Source organism: Aulonocara sp. 'chitande type north' Nkhata Bay, linkage group LG13 (assembly GCF_057382095.1).
Source record: "Aulonocara sp. 'chitande type north' Nkhata Bay isolate Kocher_YH1m ecotype deep benthic linkage group LG13, A_spYH_male_GT1.1, whole genome shotgun sequence".
Taxonomy (NCBI): Eukaryota; Metazoa; Chordata; class Actinopteri; order Cichliformes; family Cichlidae; genus Aulonocara; species Aulonocara sp. 'chitande type north' Nkhata Bay.
The window spans coordinates 27,639,331-27,657,612 of NC_141356.1; the positions used below are offsets into that span (position 1 = coordinate 27,639,331).

The following is an 18,282-nucleotide window of genomic DNA, read 5'->3' on the forward strand; positions in this document are numbered from 1 at the left end:
GATTTCCATGCTGTCACAAAAGACCCCTGTGAGACCAGCTTATTTACTCTGCAGTAAAACTCGAGAGGGAGTAAACCGTGCAGTAAAAGTAGAAAAAGGGGCACAGTGAAGTTAGATTTAGGGTTGCCTCCGCCTCTCTGTTCTGTGTGTGCCATCAGGGAAAACCCAATCTGCTGCCCTTGTTCCGTTATTCGAGTTGAATTATGTTGTGTTTGGAGTCAAGGGGTAAAATGTGTTGTATAACACACAAACAAGCTTCAGAATAGCTTTTAATTAAAGAGAGAGGTATTACATTGTTCTCAGTTATTGGTTACATAGTGGCTGGTACAGTGACAAGATATTAATTCAGCATAAATAAGCAGTTGTGCAATCAGAGGTTATTATATTTCACAATGCTACGCATAAGCACTTGCTTAACTGTACAAGATGCATTTTCACAGATGAATGCAAAATATGCTTTTCTTTTGTTCTTTCAAGAATAACCATTTTCAAATATATCAACGAGTTTCAAATAGAACGCGAACTTGCACATAACAGAGGGTTAGCTATCGTTGGAAACCAACCAACCAGCGTGGAGTGAAAAGATGTTTCATACACAGTACAGAGGCTGATGGCTCTGCATGGCCATCCACATGGCAAAAGTACAGTACTGCATATGTCTAACCAACATGCTCCAAACAGTTTGGAAAACTGGGTAACCGATCCAGACATTCAGTTTCCCTCCTCCTCAGGAGTATTGCTTTGTTACATTCCACATTTTGATCATGTTCAAGTCATTTTGTCAAACTCCAGGCTGTACTGTAAGAGTCTGCATGCAATAAGAGAGCTGGTGTGTGTTTGTTAGCAGCTACAGGAACAAAGCTCACAAGCAGTGACATCCAAAGGTTGAGGTTCAAACCAGCAGCTAGAAATCATTTTAGATTTGACTTTGACCGTTGCTTTGTACAATATCTAAAGTGGCAAAATGGAAAGTTTGTAAACCTGGGAATATTTTTTGCATTTTTGGCTGAGTTTGTATTAAAATAGCCAAAGAATACAGAGAAACGATGCTATCACGTAACAACTTACATGTAATAGCCCAGCAACTAATAATTTAAATTACATCTAAATCATTTTTGTACATTTTACAAAAAAAAGGGAATATTTAGAGTTCAAATTTTAGCAAAATAGTGAATTGAAAATTTATGAATTTTCAAAAATTTGTTATGTGGGGTCATTCTTTATCTGTATTTGGGATGAGCAAGTTGTGATAATGTTTAATAAAATGTTCTTTGTGATAGATATTGTATAAAATGAGCACACAAATTAAAAAGAAAAAAAGACTGGAAGGCAGTGTGCGAACACCACACTGTTTCAGAGTTACAACTTAACAAAAAGGTGAGATGTAATGTTCCTCTGGTTTGAATTAACCAAAGTCCACCTTACAAACAGACCAAAAGCTGCTCGTTCACTCCAACCACTATCAGCTGCTCTCAAATCTGTTTCTTGTCCTCCGTCCCTGACCGCTTCAGACAAGTGGGCTGGGGTCAGTATGGAGCAAGTGATGCGTATCTTTCCAAGGCACTTAATGCTTTTCATTCCCTTAGATGATTAATTAAAGACAATCAATAATGTTCTTTTGCTAATACCCTTTTCTGCAGGGTACAAATGCACTTAAATGAAATGATAACACAACCTTGAATCAAACGCTAGTCATCGAGGTTTGAAACAGACACTAACTTTGGTATGATGATCTTACACTTGTGCACTTTGATGACATTACTGCCAAGATGTAAATATTACCGGATTTAAAATAACATGCAACATAAAAATGTAAAGAACATGGAGAAAAAAGATTAGATTTAAAAAAACACAATGTTTGAGACAGAAGGCAAATCACTAAACCTGAAAAGGCAAAACAACCTCAGTGATCTAAAATAATCACAGCACCAAGAACACATACACAGACAAAGTCAGTTGAAATCATTGTAGCAAAGCTGAGAAGTACAGATTGCATATTATAGCCAGCTAAACTAAAGGAAGCCAAAGAAAACTGTATCATCAACGTATCGCTCTGCTGGGCGCGACTGCACGCGGTCGAACATTCACAGCTTGTTTCTTACAGGTATGGTGGAAACATTCTCAAACTACTTTGTGGTCTCTTGGGTCTTCTGGTTGCCACTGGCTGCCGTGAAGCTGTAAAATCCCCTGTAAAACCTCCAACCAGACTTTGTAGCAGAAAAGGTATTGCTCCTGAAATAAGGGGGACAAAGGACACGTCTAATTTTGCTCACCATCTATTCCAAAGCCTGAATTTTAACCCTTCTGCTGGCACTGACCTTGGTTTGAATCATCCCGTGCCGCTGAAGTCTCATCTCTTTCACAATGTTGCTTACGTTAATCTAAAGGTAAAAAAAGAAAACTGTTAAGTACAGATGAAAATGCATGCATGTTTTATTTCAAATAACAGTGATTAATGAAGTGGCTGCAACCATGTTAGTGCTTCTGGGTCGCACTTTGGCACAGCGGTGGTTTAAGAATAGCCAGTTATAGTAGGATCTGCCCCTGCTGACCTATGTGAAAAATTTCACAGCAGTCTATCCGATAATTGTTTTTTATTTTTCCGGAATGTGATAGAACTGTGCCAGTTGCATGACTAAAACCACTAAATGCCAATGAAAACCCATCAAAGTGGATTCCACTCACAGGCAAATCATTCTCGATGAGGCTAAGGATGATGTCAGTACAAATAAGAACTCCTGTACGTCCTATGCCAGCGCTGCAGTGCACAGTGACAGGCCCTTTATGGTGCACCGCCCTCAGGTAGCGGATGAAGCGAACCAGCTGCTCGGAGGAGTGCGGCACGCCGTGGTCAGGCCAGTGTGTGAACTTCAGGTGTCGAACAAAATGTGTTTCGGCAGTCTGGAATGGCAATTCATCAAAAATTTGCACAAAACTTGTATTTATTCATTTTTTACAGTAAGTCAGAAAAGAAAGTGCCCCTCTCTCACCTCACTCTCCACCATACGGATGATCTTGATGTGGAAGTATTCCAGGTACTGTTGGTTCTCGAGGTGAAGCTGGTACCTGCCTACATCCAAAGGCACACCCAGCTTCTCTGGCCAGTATTTGTGACATTTAATCCTTCCCCGCTCTACTTCCTGGGTCATCATGGAAACGACATCGGATTTATTTTCCCAGATCATCTGCCAGAAGGTTTGCACAGTAGAAGGTAAAGGGCCCTGACAGGAGATGTAGAAGAACTCTTCATCGCCAACTTGCATGCGGATGTAGCTGGCATTGATATAGTCCTGATTCTCTCCAACCACAACACGAGTTTTGTCGTCTAAAGGAAGAAAGAGCAAAAATAACACGCAAAAATAGTCTCGGTGTGTTTTTGAGTTTGAGCCACAGCCACTCAGTGGTTAATGAAGCCTTGACTTGAGCATTTTTATCACCAGCATCTCGATGTTTTGAAACCAGACGTGATGAGCGAGCGGTGCATCTGACTTAGAAGTCGAAGACACTGTGAGTTTATGAGGTAGTGATTAATTCTATCACAAATCAGACAGCAAACCTCTGGAATTCATGGTGATAACACAGCTTGTAATATTATTTGTTCCTGATGCTCCTTCATTTATTAAAAATATAAATCCTAGATAATTACAACATCACATACTTGGCAGACTCAGAGAAAATTATAAGTATGGTACCAGTGAGTTATTGAGAAATAATTTGTTCTGTGTAAATTAAATTGCTTAACTGTTGTACACAAACATCTTCACTCCCTTCTGTTTTAGAGTCAGCTTAAAGTGAGACAATGAAACAATGGAATGCCAAGTCCCTGAGTATCCATTTTTACGAGCTTTAAACCATCAACGAGAAAGATGGAACCCCTAAAAAAGGGAACATAAAAAGTGCAAGGTTTGAATAAATAATAACATTAAATTTTTACACTCAACTTACAGGGTAGGATGTCTCTGTAGCGGTTCTTGTCTCTGTTCTCAGGAGCTTTTCCCACTAGGCAGTTGTCAGAAGGCTTCAGATGCTCCAGAGCCTTAAGTATAAACATGGACATAATAACCACAATAACTTAAGATAATGCATTTTATTTATTTTAATAAACGCTGATTTTCTACAGCATGGATGTTTGTCTGCCGCTTCACAGTGGAACCCATATTGTAGTAAGTTACATAATAACTTCCTTTTTATGAATCCAGTAGTTCACACAAACCATGAACTCTTTGACCAGTTCCTGCTGGTCCAGTTGATGCTGGAGAATCTGGATGAGAGCTTTGACTCTGGAGCCTGAGTACTGGCTGGTCTTTGCAGGGGTAATAAGAGCTAGACTGGCCAGTTCCTCCTCTGATACTATGGGAGGGCCTGAGAAAAATATAGATTAAAAGAAGTGGAGAAAAGGGTCACTTTAACCCTTTAATGCAAACATTTATCTATTTTAACTCAGACTTGTCATTACAGTACTACAGAAACAGGCACCTGTTTGGGATGAGGCCATTTCCTGACCTTTGGTGCTGAATACATCGTCGTCATCATCTTCACTGCTCCAGCCGTCTGACTGGGGTTTCCGGATGTCTTTGCAGGAGTGGTCCAAAAGTTTGCTCACAATTTGTTTCCTGGGGGAGTCAGGGGGCAGGGCAGGGGTGAGACCAGACCATTTTTAGTCTTCGGTAGGAGGGGATGAAATCATGCAAGGCTGAGCTTCCTTTCCCTGCGCCTTTTCCACCTAAAATACAGTATAAACAAAAGGCTAAAATATATTTTTACTACTGCTGTACCTTTCTTTTTTTAAGCCTGCATGGAATAGTACTATACACTTCCTAGCTGTTACACTAACTGACATTTTCTTCTAATGGGGATCACAGTTTACAAGCGTCAACGTTTATCCCACAGTCATCTTTTATTTATTGCTCTTTGCTGCCTCCTTATGGATAATGCTGGTACTCCAGCATACAAAGATGCAGGAGGAGGGGGGTTGAAGAAGAGGACACGAAATATGTAGACAATACAAGAGAGTAGTACTACCTGTCAGAAGCTCCATGCAACATGTCAGTGACATTGAGGGATGGGCAGCAAGCTTGATGAGAAGGGGTGCTGTTACAGCTCTCCTGTTCCACAGACAAAAAGCCAGAGGAGGCAACAGAGGGAAGGAGCAAGATGTTAGCAGCAGATGTTAGTAAAGATGTAAAGAAGGGTACGATTTAATTTTAATAGTTAATAATGTTGCAGTTAGTTTATATACAGTACTGTACAAAAGTCTTGGGCTGTCTTTTTATTTTACTAGGAAAATGAGAAATAGGTGTAGTCGGGTATTGAAACATGAGCAACCACACATGGAAAATGCTGCATACAAGACAAAAACAGAGTTTGTACAACTGTAATGAGCTTGAAAGTCAATATTTGGTATCACCACTTTTATTCTTTAACACAGCCTGAACTCTCTCTGTTTTTGGGATAATGGTCATGCTGAAAAAGAAAGCCTTTCCCAATCAGACGCTTTCCAGGTAGTATTAAATGGTAATGCATTGTACGTCCCCCAACACCCCCAAAGCTGAAATGCAGCCACAATGACAGGACCTTTACCACGTTTTACAGTTGGCCGTAAACCTCTGCTGTGCTTCTTTCCTGACCTCCTTTGTACACACTGATAAAGTTTTGAATCAAAACGTTCAAATTTGCACTCATCATGTCATAAGACCTGTTGCCACAGATTTTCAGTCCACTTCTTGTGTAATTTTCCAAAGCTCTGACTCTTCTCCCTGTTCCCTTTCCTCAAGAATGGGTGAGTGACACTTATTCTTCCTTGAAGACGATTTCTAGGCAAGTTTCAGCAAACAGTAGACAGATCAACTGAGATGTATCTCTCATGTTAACCTTGATTAGGTACCTTTTTAAGGTTCACAGGTCAGGGTTAAATGACTTAACATGCAAAAAACATCCCGCTGAACATGATCAGGTACAGGGACTGGAGCGAAAATGAGTAAAAAAGCAGCCAATGTCCAAAGAAATCTCTGATAGGCCTTCAGAAAGCTGGAGAACGATTGCTCAAGACCACTTTAAGAATTACAAGAAAGTCTGGCTACTTTGAAGCAAAGTTTAAAGAAATGAGAAGTTGCTCAAGACTTTTGCACACTTCTGTATGCTTGTTAGTGTCCACATTACCTGTTTACCTGTAGTCTCATCGGTTACAACTGTCAGTAGGTGAGGTGAGGGAGGGGGCGATGTTAGAACAACATCTGCTTCATTAACCACAGGGTCTGACGTTGCCTCTAAAACAGCAAATGTAGACAAAATGTCAACAAATAACAAGATTAAAATAATCACGCTTTTTGTTAATGAAATATTACAAATCTCTCTGAGTCTACAGCTTGTTTTAAACATCTGCTTTCTACAAATCCTAATAATAAGAAGGGGCCACACTTTATTTTAGAGTAAACTAATAAGACATAAGAGGCTGTATTTGTATCAAATTACACAGAGCTATAAATAATGTTTTTATTAGGCAAATTTTACAAGCCATACCTTCATTAGGCATTATTCAAGACTTTGCATGAGCTTATTTGACACTACAGTTGTGCTGTAATGTGTTGCCAATAACCCTCTAAGAAAGTGTGAGCCTCTAATAATAGGAGTTAACGAGGGATTTGACTTTATGTCTCAATATAGAGTTGTAATGACAACATAGTAGCTATCATAGCCTGGTATTAGGGGATTGGAAAGTGGCATGATATTTTTAAAAACGTGTGAGAGTAGACTGTCAACAAAGTACCACCTACACGTTGTAAAAGTCTGGACACCATCAAGATTTTAAGGGATGACTGAACATGTGATCCACTATGCTTTAGATTTCTTCTAATGACCAACGAATGATCCAGTAGTAAGGTGAAAGTCAGAGACAATTTGTAAGTATATCTTACGGCACTAAATCTGGTTTTCAAAGCGATCTTAATGTATATGTAAGGCACTATAAACATACTATTTCTAATTCTAGTTATGCCTAATTAGACACAAAATATGGATTTTTACATCTTTTACCATAAAATTTAGCGCAGCTTAGGAAATGTATTTGTCAGAGAGCATACCAGGGGGACGGTCCACTGGCCTGTTCAGCATGAGGTCAGGTGAAGAGCAATTATCAGGGTTGGACACAAGAGCAGGCTGCTCAGCTAAAATAGCTTCAGTTTGAGCTGACATGTTGGGCGGTGTAGGTGACTCGGAGTAGGTCAGGGGCAGGACGTCTCTGCAGATGGTGAGCTGCACAGTCCCTTCAGCTTTGCGCAGGATTTCCACCACCTTACTGTGGCTCAGTCCAGACACAATCACACCATTCACCTAGCATGGGCACAAAGAAAATCAAAGCCTCCCCCTGACTATGGAGGTAAAAAAAAATTATTTGCATTACATACGTTGTTTTGTTACCTCTAACAGAATATCTCCCACTCTCAGGCGACCGTCCTGCTCAGCTACTCCACCTGAGCAAATTTCTCTCACCCTGAGCATGCTGCCATTTGTTCCCCCGACCAATGCAAAACCGAGACCTCCTCCTTCTGGTTTAGTGAACTCCACTTGCATGATGCAATTCTAAGAAGACAAGAATTGAGAAATAAGGAAACAGATTCTCTTATCAGTTTTATAGCTGTGTATTTACAAGGCCAGATTGTATTCTACATTAATAAATTGCCACTGTGTCGTGTACATAAATGAAGAGTAAAGAATGCTTGTCAAACACACAGATAGAGAATACATTAACAGATTGACACTCAGCAGACTCATGTTACAGTGTCCCCTTAGACGGACAATTGTTTAAGCAAAGCAGAAGGTGTACAGGAGAAAAGACCAGGCTAGTGGACAGAAAATACATTTGTTAGTAAACTTACATCCTGTTCTTGGCCGAGAGAGAGACATCTGAATTGTCCAGCAGTCTGATACACAGCTTCAGCTGAAAAAAAAGCCCATTCAGACAAAAAAAAGAGTTAACATGTATATTATTATGCTTTTAGAAAACATCAAGCAAGTTTAACAAAGGGAACTCCTGGAGTTTGGCTCTAAACCAGCAGTGGAACTTTCCTTCTCTACCGATTTGCATCCATGCCACCTTCTGCATCAAAATAAATTTCAAAACAAGACACTTGGAGAAAAAACAGCAACACACACCAACCTCCCACCTCTTCGGACATTTTGAAAGAGAAGTGTTGAGCGGTGTATTTCTTCTATGACAGCAAAACAAAGCTGATCTTTTCAGACTGACCCTCTCCACTTTATACACCGTCACCAGGCAACTGAGATACCTGCCCTATAGACCACTGGCTGTATGGTTCTGACTCTGTGTGCATGTGTGTGCGACGCCTTTGGCCTTGCAGTCCAATACGCCAGTGGAGGGCCAGAGGCTCGCTAATTATTAATCCTGCTGTGAGAGCCCAGGATCTGTCTGTCAGCATTCAGATCACACACATGTAAACGCACACACAGCTGCAAAGAGAGCTATCTGTCAGCACCAAGCTCATGCTTCACCCTGACAATGGGACAGCCGTCAAAGGGATGAATGGTAACTAGTTACTGTGCTGATGATGAAAAGAGTTTGGAAGAAGCAAAAAGAGAAATAAATGAATGCGAGAAAGAAAAAAACTCACCATCTTCAGTAGGCGAGTCTTTCTCTGGGGATACTGGCTCTTCAAAACGAGCAAAGGACTTCCTGTCCTTTTTCCAGTCAAACAGACCTGTCGAAGAAAACAAAGAGATCAAACACTAAAAAATACCTTTGCATTACACACAAGTAATTGTTTTGCTTCCCAGAATTTTAAGGTTTTCTGGTAATGATTGAACCTAAATTATCATTGTTGAGCGCAAACATATTTGGTTTCTAAGCAATGCATCATTGCATATACTGCATAGAAACCAAACTATCCTGTTTAGCTGTCCTTGGAGTCCCGATCAAGTGAAGTCATGCCATAAATTCTTTGGAAGCACTTACCGTTCCACTTACCCCTGGGGGTCACTGGCTGCTCTTCTCTGTAACAGACACAAGAACAGACTCATTCAAAGAAAGAAAGGCAAACACTAAAAACATTATCTCTCGAACCATTAATACCTGATGACTTTTAGTTTCACTTTACGTGGAGCGATCTCACAAGCTTTGACTGCATCCTCTAGTGTCATTCCCAGCGTGCACCTTCCACAGATGTACAGGATCTTGTCATTGGGTTGGACACTACCCTCCTCGCTGGCAGGGGAACCTGGCACCACCTCCAGACAGTAGATGCCCTGCCATTTACTACCAATGCCACCTGTCAGCTTTATTCCTGGAAAGGGCACGCACAGAGATTAATTCAAATAATATATGACTGATGTGCTTCTATGCCGTAAGTCGAAGTTTATATAAAGTCCCACCCAGCTGTCCTGAAGGTGTCTTGTGTAGGACAATATCAGGCAGGCTGTCACAAGAGGGTGGAGCCACCAGGTTGCTCACTGCTCTCCCTATTGTCATACTCAGTCTCCTTGGAGATGACCTGAGAATAGTCATGGCAACGTCATCTGCCACACTGGTAACATCGTGGCCATTTACCTGGTAAAAGATGACAGACAAAGAACAGTTGTCATATCAACAGGACACGCTTAATGATTACTTTAAATGTGCAGGCGCAAGTTTTGGTGCATACTGTGACGAGCCTGTCTCCTGCCCTGAGTCGTCCATCTGCCTTGGCTGGATTGTCCAATATTTCCTGTATGTAGTAGCAGTTGTCTAGTTTGCTTCGAGTGATGGTGAACCCAAAGCTTCCACTTCTGGACTTAGTCAGAACCACTGACAGCTCAAATTCTTTAACCAATCCCTGTGAGAATAGAAATTAGAAGGTCATGATTTTAAGAAGAAAACAAGAAATTTTTTAATTTGATGGCAGTGGCAAAAGTTTGTGTGGGGGATATAAAAAGCTTCAAAAGTCAGTGGTCCTAAAAAGAAACACCTGGAGGAACATTTGACACTAATAAGGTTCATTAGCACCAGGTCAGTAACATGTATATAAAGAGTATATAAAGATAATCTTAGAGATGCAGAGGTTCAGAGAATCTGTGGCGACGCTTTTTATATTTTAATGTTTTTTGGAGATTTTTATCACAATTTCTTCTGATAATGAGTAGGTGGCACTCACAGGGATCTTTTTCTTTGGAAGAAGAATCATATGATCCATGCCTTTTAGGTTGGTCAGATGCTGCCAACACCAGCCCTTTGATTTTAACATAGAGGGGAGACCCTGGGTTAACTTAGCCAGTCGATAAACAGCGTGATGTAACTGCTTATCCTGATTGCCAATGTTAGTGAATCCAGAATGGAAAGATACCCGGGGTATGTCAAACTGTCTTCATAGTATAGGGCAGAGTAGCACTGCATTAAAAACAGAGCTGACTGTCGTTCCTGTTTTTAATGCAGCCTGCTCCATAGGCTCAGGAACGCTTCCAGAAATCATCCTCTGTGAATCCAGAATGTAAATTCAAGCTTACATATATGAACATGATACAGAAACACCACCATCTCCTCTAGATGTCTTATGAGGGACCATACAGCTTGTTATTGGCACTGAGTTCAAAAGCCTGCATCTCCGTTGGTTTAGGGTTACATTAGTGCCTATGGAACTGGCACCTTGCATATTTGGAAAGGCACCATCAATGCTGAAAGGTATATACAGATTTTAGAGCAACATACGATCCCATCCAGAACACCTCTTTATTAGGGAAGACCCTGCATATTTCAGCAAGACGATGCTAAACACCATACTGCAGCTATTATAACAGTAGAAGAACCGAGGCGCTGAACCGGCCTGACCTTTCACCAGTTGAAAAAATGAACAACATAAGACATAAAAATACAAAATAAGACTCTGGACTGTTGAGCAGCTAGCTATTAGACAAGAATGGGAAAACATTAATCTCTCAAAAGTCCAGTGATGGTTCTCTTCAAAAAACTTAATGGAAAACTAGCAGGCAAACTAATATTGATGAAAACACAGCTAAATTTAAGCAGTGGCATAAAAATAGAACATCATCAACTTGCCTTTCTTCGACTCTCTTCCTCTTCCTCATCATATTCGTCATCATCATAATCTTTGTATTCCTTTTCTTTCTTTTCTGGTTTTTCTCTAAATTGGATCGGAGCAGCCGGGGGCAGCAGTGTGGGGGGCAGCACTGGGGGAGGTGGACTAGGACAGGGAGCCACAGAGATAATCTGAGCTGTGATAGGGGTCAGTGGTGGAGGTTGAGGTGGGGGCACCATGGGGCGGCTGATCTTGGACATGGCTTTGTAGTGACTTGGAAGAAGCCCCTGCTGGATTGGGTGGTGCTTGGTTTTAGGGGGCTGTGTTGTGAGTGGCTGGGAGGGATGTGCCAGGGAACAAGTGGTGGGGGTGTCAGATAAGAGGTTGAGGGCCAAGGTGGTGGGGTTGGGGTGTGGATACTGCAAGCTACTTGATGTTTGAGAGCTAAAGTTGGCTGTTTGAGTGCTAGCGGTGGGAAGCATGTGAGGAGGCTCCAGTGTGGAGCTGATGGTCAGGTACTCTTCATCTGCCATGATAGTGAGTCCATTTCCCATGAGGCAATAGGTGACACTTCCATCTGCCTCCTCTCTGACTCCACTGCCGATTAAAAAAAACATTTATTTTGTAGTCTACTTAAAATTAAGCCAAATGTTCATGTTCATCCTAACAATAAAACTCTGTCCTGATAAAAGACATCTGCACGAGTTTTGAAAATAACCACACAACATGCACATCAACACATGACAGCTGGCATCTGAAACATTACCTGGTATACACAGAGTTGGAGCCAGTCTTAGGACAGACATCAATAAGCATCACAGTAGAGCTTGAGGTTGTTGCGTCCTCCTCCTCCACATCTTTGCTCTTCTTTTCTGCTTCTGCTTCCTTTTGTTGCTCGAGCTTCCCAGCAGCTAGTTGGGCCTCTGTTGGAGCAGGTGGAGACCCAGAGCCAGGCGAGGTAGGTGAGGCAGGTGATGCTGGCGAGACTGGTGAAGGAGGAGATGTAGGTGATGTTGGTGAAGGAGGTGAGCGAGGGGAAGATGGTGGAGTCTGTTGTGTCTGCACTTCTGCCTTGAGATCCTCCTGGCTCTCTGGGAGTTGTGAAGCTGCAGGAAGTTCTGAGTTTTTCTCTGTTTTGCTGGTCGGCTCCTCCTCCTGGTTGGAGGGCTTTTTGAGGAGCTCGCTGTAGTCCTCCCCCAACCTGATGTCCAGAGACCGCGATCGAGCATCACGGAGGGATGTAAGAGTCTGTAGAGTCAGACAGAAAGTACAATGGTTTGTCTAAAAATGTCTGCCTTGGGACTGGATTTACAGTGATTCATGAGTATATTAGCTCACCAGTGAGTTATTATCTCCATCATTCAGTGCTCCTGGTCCAGGTCGGCAGATCAGCAGATGAACCTCAGAAGGAGCACCACGTAGCAAAAGCAAAACCCTCTGAGACAAACAGAAAAGAAACTTTGAATTGGTTAAAAATGAGACAGACTTACACTCAACAAAAATATAAACACAACACCTTTGTTACTGCTCCCATTCCCCATGGGATGGACGTAGAGACCTAAAATTCATTCCAGATACACAATATAACCATCCCTCCCAAACAGTGGTCACAAATCAGTCCAAATGTGTGGTAGTGGGCACATCTGCTATATTGAGATAATCCATCCCACCTCACAGGTGTGCCACATCAGGATGCTGATCTGACATCATGAGTAGTGCACAGGTGTACCTCAGACTGCCCACAACAAAAGGCCACCCTGGAATGTGCAGTTTTGTCTCACAGCAAAATGCCACAGATGCCACAAGCAATGAGGGAGCGTGCAATTGGCATGCTGACAGCAGGAATGTCAACCAGATCTGTCGCCCGTGCATTGAATGTTCATTTCTCAACCATAAGCCGTCTCCACAGGCGTTTCAGAGAATATGGCAGCACATCCAACTGGCCTCACAACCGCAGACCTCGTGTAACCACACCAGCCCAGGACCTCCACATCCAGCAGGTTCACCTCCAAGATCGTCTGAGACCAGCCACCCAGACAGCTGCTGGAACAATTGGTTTGCACAACCAAACAATTTCTGCACAAACTGTCATGCCCGTCGTCCTCATCGGGGTCTTGACCTGACTCCAGCTCGTCGCCGTAACAGACTTGTGTGGGCAAATGCTCACATTCGATGGCGTCTGGCACGTTGGAGAGGTGTGCGCTTCACGGATGAATCATGGTTCACATTGTTCAGGGCAGATGGCAGCTGAGAATGTCCCAGTTCTTGCATGGCCAGCATACTCACCGGACATGTCACCCATTGAGCATGTTCGGGATGTGCTTGACCGGCGTATACGACAGCGTGTACCAGTTCCCACGAATATCCAACAACCTCGCACAGCCATTGAAGTGGAGTGGACCAACATTCCACAGGCCACAATTGACAATCTGATAGACTCCATGCGACGATGTGTTGCACTGCATGAGGCAAATGGTGGTCACACCAGATACTGACCGGTTCTGGGTCCCCAGACCCCCAATAGCGCAAAAAACTGCACATTCCAGGGTGGCCTTTTGTTGTGGGCAGTCTGAGGTACACCTGTGCACTACTCATGATGTCAGATCAGCATCCTGATGTGGCACACCTGTGAGGTGGGATGGATTATCTCAATATGGCAGATGTGCCCACTACCACACATTTGGACTGATTTGTGACCACTGTTTGGGAGGGATGGTTATATTGTGTATCTGGAATGAATTTTAGGTCTCTACGTCCATCCCGTGGGGAATGGGAGCAGTAACAAAGGTGTTGCGTTTATATTTTTGTTGAGTGTAAAATGTGCACAGATATCTGACCAACATATGTGTAAAAGCAACGCTGCTAATACCATTGTAACTTCTTGGCAGTACAGAGAAGATTAAATGACACAAGCACAATGACACAAACTGCTTTCTATTTCAAGTGGTACAAGATTAAAGGATTAGTGAAACAATGAAGTGAATGAGACTTGAGAGAGAACAAGGTCACTTGTGTTACTTATACACTCGGCAGTCCATTCATGATTATCCATTGTTCTTCCACAGGTTTACACAGTTTTAAGACTACATTGGCTATTTTGCAAACAGGTTTATTTTGCTTTTTAGCTTCTTATGGTCCAATTGTCCACACACATTCTTGTCCTCTTATAAATATAAGAAATAAAAAACAAACTAAACAAAAAATACACTATCTGATATAAACATATAAATTCTACCTGATAGGGAAGATTCTTGAGAGGCTCTTTGTTGACAGTCAGGATGATGTCTCCTTCCCGCAGCAGGCCACTTTCCTGCGCTGGCTGACCTGGGAACAGACGTTTGATGCGGACCACGCTGCTGCGGTCTGGTCCTGAGTGCAGCTGGGAGATATAAAAGCTGAAGCCGAGGCCAGACAAGCTCTTCCTCAGCACCACCTCACGTGTGTTTTCTACGAACGAGATGAAAGGAAACACTTGAGCATTAACATGTGAATTATGATCTTTAGCAACGTGCTAAGAACATTTTTCAATTCAGTGTCACAAATGCATGTATATTTCTTTTCTGTAATTATTATTTGGTAATACATTTTTCCCAATTTATTTGACTTTTTTTCCTACTATTACCAGTAAAGAAGGGAAGGCTACGTGCCAGCGAACAGGAAGCTTTAAGGTTTCAGTGGATGCAATCCCAAGGGACTGAGGCGGCATCAGCCCTAGATGACTCTGACAGCAACCACAATGTAGCTGTCAGATGACTCACAGTCACCTCTGGGCCATGTGTGCATGAGTGTGTGTCCCTGACACTGTCTATCTTTTCTTTTTTATTACGAGGGTAAATGCCCCTTCGTCTCCCCTCTCACCATCCGTTACAAAGCTGTAGTCCTTGGCTCGACCACTCAAGGTCGTTTCCATGGAGACTTCAGTCCTGAGGGGCTGTGTGTGTGATGCACTGTGGACCAAGGTAGGGCAGGGCGAGTCAGGTCTAGGCTCCAGAATTACTGTGGGCTCCCTCTCGAGCAGCAGGCTCACCACCTATAGGGAGCAGATGACGCACATACTTCCCCTTAATATGCTTGATAAATTTAATTGAACAAATAGCGTCACAGCGGGAACAGAGAATAATGTGCAGCAGCACTGGTTCCTGCCATTTTTTCACTGTGAATAACGCTTCCTTAAAAAAGGTTATGGTGGAAAGGTCTAAAGAGTCAGGTCAAGTCCTTGTAATAGTGAATTCAATAGTTTGGACTTTAGTGCTTTTGTCATTATGTTAACTTTTATGGTTTTATATTTAAGTTAATTTAACTAAAACAGACTCATTAGGGAAGGATTATCATCATGGATCACGAAAACATGGATTTAAAGAGATGAAGAAATATGTAACCTCTGTGAAGGACAGTCACTTAGCACTGATATTAATGTAATCATATCAGCAAACGAGAACATTTGTGTGTGTGATTGTGTTTCATTGCATGAGCAAGTGTTCATGCCCGTGTATGTATACCTCCCCAGTCCTCTTCAGGAACTCGACAGCTTGATGGTGAGTCACGCCCCTCAGGTTGGACCTGTCAACCTCCAGCAGTCTGTCACCTGTCATACGCACAAACACAAACCTCATCATCATTAGCAGCATCCGAACCGAAACGGTTTGCGATGTGTGTGCGTGTGTGTGTATATGTGTGATGACATATCACCAAACTTTAAAGTCTCTCCTGCTCACTGAGGCACGAAACAAGTCACAGCACAGAGGTTTACAAAATGTAAATAACAGCAACAGCAAATGTTTTATAATATAATTTCTCAAATACATTTTTATGATCTTTGGGGTTTAGACTTTTATTATCTTACTGTTCAATACACAATCACTTATGTAATATGCTGCATATGGAAGCTTAAGAACTTTTGTGTCAGATTCATACTTTATAATGCTGCGATGATGATGATGATGTTAGGGGGACTGTTATTAAGGATATAATTACAATGTAACAACTGATAAACTTAGAATTTATCCAGAATTTAGAAGTTTGATATGGATCCTGCACATTTTAATCATTTATTTTTTTATAACCCTTTACCTTTTTCAACACCTGATCATATCTTCTACTTCCAAATTAAAAGATTACCAATTTGAATGCGACCATCCTGCTCAGCAGCACCTCCAGGCACCAGACTCTTGATGTAAATGCCTCCATCATGCACATTAGTGTTAATTCCTCCCTTTGGCAAGACAGAAAAAAAGAGGAAATTCATTTGGCTGACAGTAAAGCAGTGATCTTACAAAGTTTATATGATTCATATCAATTCAAATTCAGTAAGTCAAGATAAAGTATTTGACATCATATCAAGAACATATTGTATTTTTACAGCTTCCTTATCCAAAATGATTTTTCTTCAAAAATGATTCCGTAAAGAAACCAAACTCTACTTTCTTTTACAACTAGAGAAAATGAGGAAAGCACTCTTCATTAAAACATTTCACTCACAGCAACACTGATGCCAAGGCTTCCACTGCTTTTCTTCAGCTCCACTACAAACCGCTCGCCTGTTTTAAGGCTCAAGATAGAGGGCGACCGAGAGTAAATGTCCTGAAAAAGACGCAGAACAGAGGATTAATGTTAGATTACAAGAAATGATTTCATGAAAAATTACATACAGTAACATGAAAATGTATTGTAATGTTTAGAGGTTATTTCTGCAAGTAAAATGTGAAATTAAAAAACATTTTGATTTAGAGTGTTCGTACTTGTTACTTGAGACTTTTGCAAAATGTGGCAGTTATTCAAAACAATTCTGTAAATGTATGCAAGTTTAAATTAAGTGTCTGCAGCCTATAATATTATAGGTAACAGTGTAAATGTTGCAGTTATAATGACTTTGAAATAATTTAACATCTGTACTGAACTGAAAATAAATAGATCGTTAAAGTGTTCCTAAAAAAGAAAGGAATGAATGAGGGCATATCTTTGGGACACTTCTGAATCCTGTGAATGACGACATCTCTTAGTTTTATCCAATTAATGTGAGCACTTAATCTGTTTATCAGTTGGCATTGGACTCTAATATCAGCTTTGACAGCACTGCTTCTTTTAAAAACAGTAAAGTCAATCGTCTCTAACCGCTGTCTTCTGAGCACTGGTTCTAACCTGGGCATCGTGTATTCGCACCACAGGAATGTGAAGCTTCCTGTTGTGTTTTGGAGTTGCCATGCTGGACAATGTGATGACATCCTCGAGTTCCTCCACTCCGGGACGGTACTCTGTGCTACTCAGGGTAGTCTGTGACCCAAAGTTCCTCTCCAACGCTAATCCAAGAGTACTCTGACTCAAAGAACTTTGTCTGTCCTTCAGTGACTCTGAGAGGAAAACAACCAGGTGGCATTAAAACCATGAAATAACTACTACTCTGCACAGTATGATCTGATAATAATTTATAAATATTTGAAGGATGGACGGAGAAAGCAGTGGGCCGATCTTACGCTTAGGCTGGGACACAATGAGCTCCACCTCATCGGGGCTGCTCTGTAAGATGGCAGCAGCATCACTGAATGTCACTCCTTCCAAACTAGTCTTATTTAGTGAGATGAGACGTCCACCTGGAAAAATCAGCAAATCACCTTCAAGTCCTTATGACAGATCACGTCCAATCTAATTGTGTATCTTGCTCTAGATATTTTATTATACATTTTCATCCCGTATCTATATTTTTAATCTGCATCGTTTGAACTTTGCACCTGGTTTAATTCGTCCATCTTTCTCTGCAGGGCCATCAGGCACAATGGAAGCAATGAAGATCCCAAGGTCAAGTTTGCCTGTATTGTCCTCTCCCACTATCACAAAGCCTGAAACAGGAGCAGAGAATATGAAGACTTTTACTAAAGAATCACTTGTTGTTGCTGTTGTTGTTATACCAGGAATTTTATCTCTCTCAGCTAAATCTGAGCTAATAAACTCACCAAAGCCCAGTTTGGGATCTTTCTTCAGGGTCACGCAGACTATCTCTCTCTCTGGTGGGGTCCGGGTTGGTGTATCAACTGCAAAACGTATGTTTTTAATATGATAAACAGGCAGCAGTAAACTATTTATATACTTTGTTTGCCTCGTTATTGTGCACTGGGTCACAGGGGCAGGTCAAATGTATGGTGTGGGTTTAGGTCATAAACAGACCAAAACATTAAGACTTGTACGCACTTTAGAAATGTTCAAATCAACATATCTGGAATTAGATCTAAACACATGAAGAAAACATGTGGACTCCACATAGGAGAGC

The 18,282-nt window shown here is 41.7% G+C and overlaps 1 protein-coding gene across 5 annotated transcripts in view; it reads right to left on the bottom strand.

Annotated features, from left to right (window-relative positions):
• Nucleotides 1-251: 251 nt before the first annotated feature.
• Nucleotides 252-18,282, bottom strand: part of ptpn20 (protein tyrosine phosphatase non-receptor type 20) — a 28,405-nt gene continuing 10,374 nt past the window's right edge. For 3 of the 5 annotated variants that reach the window (XM_086259608.1, XM_086259610.1, XM_086259612.1), the window contains 29 exons: nt 17,969-18,046; nt 17,747-17,854; nt 17,492-17,608; nt 17,160-17,368; nt 16,500-16,601; nt 16,140-16,233; nt 15,521-15,606; nt 14,880-15,051; nt 14,257-14,468; nt 12,360-12,458; nt 11,788-12,269; nt 11,042-11,618; nt 9,654-9,824; nt 9,385-9,559; nt 9,086-9,296; nt 8,969-9,006; nt 8,628-8,714; nt 7,875-7,936; nt 7,417-7,578; nt 7,080-7,329; nt 6,160-6,266; nt 5,023-5,105; nt 4,477-4,613; nt 4,214-4,362; nt 3,946-4,036; nt 2,991-3,325; nt 2,686-2,901; nt 2,319-2,381; nt 252-2,232 (listed from right to left, as the gene is read on the bottom strand). In XM_086259608.1, coding sequence (XP_086115734.1) covers nt 2,122-2,232; nt 2,319-2,381; nt 2,686-2,901; nt 2,991-3,325; nt 3,946-4,036; nt 4,214-4,362; nt 4,477-4,613; nt 5,023-5,105; nt 6,160-6,266; nt 7,080-7,329; nt 7,417-7,578; nt 7,875-7,936; nt 8,628-8,714; nt 8,969-9,006; nt 9,086-9,296; nt 9,385-9,559; nt 9,654-9,824; nt 11,042-11,618; nt 11,788-12,269; nt 12,360-12,458; nt 14,257-14,468; nt 14,880-15,051; nt 15,521-15,606; nt 16,140-16,233; nt 16,500-16,601; nt 17,160-17,368; nt 17,492-17,608; nt 17,747-17,854; nt 17,969-18,046 — 4,784 coding nt within the window. In that variant the 3' untranslated portion in view covers nt 252-2,121. Of the gene's footprint in view, nt 2,233-2,318; nt 2,382-2,685; nt 2,902-2,990; nt 3,326-3,945; nt 4,037-4,213; nt 4,363-4,476; nt 4,724-5,022; nt 5,106-6,159; nt 6,267-7,079; nt 7,330-7,416; nt 7,579-7,874; nt 7,937-8,627; nt 8,715-8,968; nt 9,007-9,085; nt 9,297-9,384; nt 9,560-9,653; nt 9,825-11,041; nt 11,619-11,787; nt 12,270-12,359; nt 12,459-14,256; nt 14,469-14,879; nt 15,052-15,520; nt 15,607-16,139; nt 16,234-16,499; nt 16,602-17,159; nt 17,369-17,491; nt 17,609-17,746; nt 17,855-17,968; nt 18,047-18,282 lie in introns of those variants that run through there. The other 2 variants (XM_086259609.1, XM_086259611.1) reach the window with 2 other exon arrangements.